The following is a 3,781-nucleotide window of genomic DNA, read 5'->3' on the forward strand; positions in this document are numbered from 1 at the left end:
AGGAAGTAGGGCTTAGTAAAGGAAAGAAACATGCTTACAGCAGTTAAGACAGGATCTATCCTAAGGATCCAGGAACATTCTAATGTTGGGAGAAAAAAAAAAAAGTGATAATGGTCCAACTCCTTCCTTCCTTTCTCTCTCCTCAACTTAAAGTTCTGACTACTTGTGAATGGGAAAATGAGCTCAGGCACAGCAGTTCTGGCCAAACACTGACCTTTCTCAAAAAAAAAAGAAAGAAAGAAAGAAAACAACTAAGGTAGCAAAAAGGAAATCCCTCAGATGTGATGATTTTGGCCAAGTGAACTTGAGCCTATAGCTCCAGGGCCTTCCTGCTAGAGTCATAAGAGCCATCCTGCTCCCTGAGGACACAGTCCTCCTGAGCTTCAGAGTCTTCCGGCATGCGTACTCTTCTGTTTCTGTTCAAGACCAGCCCTGCTGTCCTGCTCCTCGTTCTCTGCCTGAGACTTGGGTCCGGCGCAGCTCAAGACCTAGTGTAAGTCATGTATTTTTCCTCCCTGCAGAAAATCTTCCAGGGGAGGACACTTTTGCCAACCCAGAACTCATTCTCTCCCTGCTCAGAAACTGCTGGGAGAGGTTACTGAATCCATGCACTTACAGCAATTTTGTGTTTTAAATCCATCTTCTGTCCTTTAATCATTCTCTTCTTTTGCCATGAAAGAGAAACATAGTTGGCAATGTGACTGTGGTCAATAGCTGTGGTATAAACTTTGAATAAGGTGCCTGAGCTGTACAAGAGGGGCCATGGCCCTGGTCACTGCCCAGAAGAAAAGGTTGTGCTGATCCACCAACTTAGATGATCCCTGTGCTTCATGGGCATCAGTGCTCACCTCAGGTATGTGTCATGCAAAGTAGATCCTTATGGCATTGGTGCCTCTGTATCCCTTTTATCCCCTGCTCTCTCTGCCTCCCCTGTTTCCATATTCCCTCTCAGGCTACCGCAATCCAAGACTTTTATCTGACCTTTTTTCTGCCTCTTTTTCATATCTAGACAGGAGGTGATTTCAGCAAAACTGACAATTGATCCAGTTGAAAACTCAACGAACTATTACGACGTAACAGTCACCGTTAAAAGTTACGTGGCCAAATGCTTAGTGGTAAGTGAGGATTTGTGGGTCATGGTGAGTGGGGAGAGAGAAGAAAAATATCCTCATAAATGATTTCAATCTGCACTACTGATTTGAAGTGAAACATCATCTTACAAAGTCACCTACAAATGCTTTTGCATGCATTAGCCATGAACTTCAGAACAACTCTCTTAGGAAAGTGTGTATTATTATTTCCATTTCTAAAATGAAGAAGTGATGATACAGATGGAATAGTTGAATTCATAAATTCTGAAAGTACATTGGTAGCTTCCAGGGCCAAGGTGTATGGGAGTGGGGACGTTAGTGTTTAATGGGGACAGAGTTTCAGTTAAGGAAGTCGAAAAATCTGGGAAATGGGTGATAGTCAGTGCTGCACAACGTGAATGGTCTTAGTGCCACTTAACTGTACAGCTAAATATGGTTAAAATGTTGTTTTTTATTATGTCGCTTTTACCACAAAAAAAGAAAAAGCACTAAAAAACAAAGAAGAATGTGATGGTAGGCAGAGGATAAATGAGAAGAGGTTTTAAACCATGTCAGGACTCTTATCTTCCCCAGGGGAGAAGCAAGGAGGAGAGAGAAAAGCAATAGGAATAGGGATAAAAACAAAGATGAATAAGACTGAGTGACAATGATTAATCAGCGTTGCTGGACCTGAGCCATCCACGCCCCTGCCGCCATCCTGTGCAGTGGGGAGGCTGTCAGGGAGACTCCACCTGAGCCATCCACGCCCCTGCCGCCATCCTGTGCAGTGGGGAGGCTGTCAGGGAGACTCCACTCAATAGGCCATGGCAGATGGGAGAGAAGCTGCAAGAATGGGGTGATTACGGTCTCCCTCACCGTGGGGAGACTTACTGTCAGACCAGGACTGGCTTTCCAGCCTCCACCTCCATCACCTTTCCTCACTGTCTTCAGTGAGCCTTCAGATCCCCTAGACAACTGGCTTCCCTGTATTTGACAGCAATCCCCAACTCCTTAGAGGCCTCAGTAAGGTTTTTAGAAAACTATGCAAACAGAAGGGAAAGTTGCAGAGCTACCAAAAGTCCTAAGAGAAATACATGCGGTATCTGATATTTACTCAAGTATAAATGATGCTAGAAACGCCTTTGCGCTTCCCCTTTCCAAACATCTTCTCTGTTGCCATTTCAGGAAGGTCCTGGGACTTTCTCTTCTCAGGTCTGACCTCAGTAGGTGTCTTCTCCCATCTGAGAATCTCAGTCATTCCTTCCATCTTGTATCTGATGAAAGTTGTATAACTGTTTTGGGTAAGGTAAACATGTACTAAGTACTAGTCGGCCAAGTGCTTTCCGGTTCCAGGTGTCTTTATTTGTACAATACACATAGTACTTCACCTTCATAAAGAGCTTTATCACACACAAAACACCAAAACTTATGAACTCGTACCGACTAGATAGCTTGATTTCACAAACGTAGAATGAGAACCTCAGAGTAGTAACGCCATGTCACAAAGCCGGAAAGCAGCACAGTAGGGACGATGAACTCTGTTTTGTTTATTTGGTGGGTTTACTCCACATCAGAGCAGACTGCTTTTTACAATCTCAATGACGTTCTAAATTGAGTTTAGATATAAATGTGTGAAGGGGTGATGTCTAGGGGAAACCTCTGGTGCCCTCTTCCTGTGTTGACCTAAAACATGCTTATTTTGCTTAATGGTTACTCCCCAGCTGCCTCAGCCAAATCTATGCTTTTTCCTCAGGTTAGAGTCACGCTCGAGGCCTTCAGCAACATCATTTTTCCTTATGGTACTTTTATTTACACAGCCTGTTTGTGTGATTTCAGTACAAGAAACTTCTTTTGGGAAATACAAGCATCAGGTATGTGCTGAGACTTCCTGCCAGGGCATTAATGTCAGATAAGGGGAAATGTTATGTGAAGGCAAAGGGCAAAGTTTAAAGGGAAACCAGGACATGGCAGAAAGCAATATGAATAAATTATTGGAGGAAGAATGAAACTCATCACATAGAGGCATTGTGGGCAAGAGGTTCAAGGTGGAGGAAGGGAGAAGGGCTGGTAACATCTGTGTCTTGTATAGGAGCCTGAGAAATGGGGCTGTTTCAGACCACAGTAAAAGGCAGGATATGATGTTTTGTGGGTGGATCTGGTGTAAGAAGACCAGTAGCAGAATCCAGTTGTCTGAGACAACATTGCTTTTTCTCTGCAGAAAATGGGATCATAAAAGGGAAAGCTGAAGTTGTGTCAGAAGAGAATATATGCCCTTCTGATGTGGAAATCTGCTCCCTCGTTTACAAAGTCTGTATCAAGCGTGAAATCATCATAAGATGCTGATCTCAAAAGTCTGCTGAGTTTGTGGGCATCTGTGTAGACAAGAAAATAAATTTCCTATGGGCTTCTCACTGTCCTGCCTGTGTTCTCTCCCCCGAATTAGTACTGTGCTCAGACACCTGAGGATCCTAATGAACCAGTATTTTAAGAGGACTTCTCAGAGATGATACATGAGCATCCACTTCCTAGCAATTGAGAAGAAAAAGAAGACAGAACTATTCTTACCATTTAACACAGTGGGGAACATGTCCGGAGAGAACTGTCCCTGCTGCTGCTGCTAAGTCACTTCAGTCGTGTCCGACTCTGTGTGACCCCATAAACTGAGCAACGGTTCTAAGCAGCAGTCCCCAATCAGTTTAAACCAGGAACCG

General features: G+C 43.9%; 1 protein-coding gene across 5 annotated transcripts; it reads left to right on the plus strand.

The window, feature by feature from the left end:
- Window positions 1-260: 260 nt before the first annotated feature.
- On the plus strand, window positions 261-3,481 carry LOC101910192 (prolactin-inducible protein homolog). 5 transcript variants are annotated; one of them, XR_009494283.1, is made up of 5 exons: window positions 276-853; window positions 1,010-1,115; window positions 2,256-2,371; window positions 2,824-2,941; window positions 3,289-3,481. XR_009494283.1 is itself a non-coding variant. In XM_010804638.4 (5 exons), exons 2-5 carry the CDS (start codon window positions 831-833, stop codon window positions 3,411-3,413), a joined length of 372 nt encoding a protein of 123 aa, XP_010802940.1. In that variant the 5' UTR covers window positions 341-493; window positions 680-830; the 3' UTR covers window positions 3,414-3,481. The 5 variants fall into 5 exon arrangements, 3 of the variants coding, with proteins under 3 accessions (XP_010802940.1, XP_010802939.1, XP_010802938.1); XM_010804638.4 differs by lacking the exon at window positions 2,256-2,371 and having other exon boundaries at window positions 341-493; window positions 680-853; XM_010804637.4 differs by lacking the exon at window positions 2,256-2,371 and having other exon boundaries at window positions 341-493; window positions 738-853.
- Window positions 3,482-3,781: the final 300 nt, after the last annotated feature.

Source organism: Bos taurus, chromosome 4 (assembly GCF_002263795.3).
Source record: "Bos taurus isolate L1 Dominette 01449 registration number 42190680 breed Hereford chromosome 4, ARS-UCD2.0, whole genome shotgun sequence".
Lineage (NCBI taxonomy): Eukaryota > Metazoa > Chordata > Mammalia > Artiodactyla > Bovidae > Bos > Bos taurus.

Bases quoted from the DNA above. Each gene is read 5' to 3' on its own strand.
- LOC101910192 (XM_010804636.4), top strand. From the start codon at position 831: ATGGGCATCAGTGCTCACCTCAG. The intron at 854-1,009 runs GTATGTGTCATG...TTTCATATCTAG, and splicing joins GGCATCAGTGCTCACCTCAG to ACAGGAGGTGATTTCAGCAA. The intron at 1,116-2,823 runs GTAAGTGAGGAT...CTTTTTCCTCAG, and splicing joins ACGTGGCCAAATGCTTAGTG to GTTAGAGTCACGCTCGAGGC.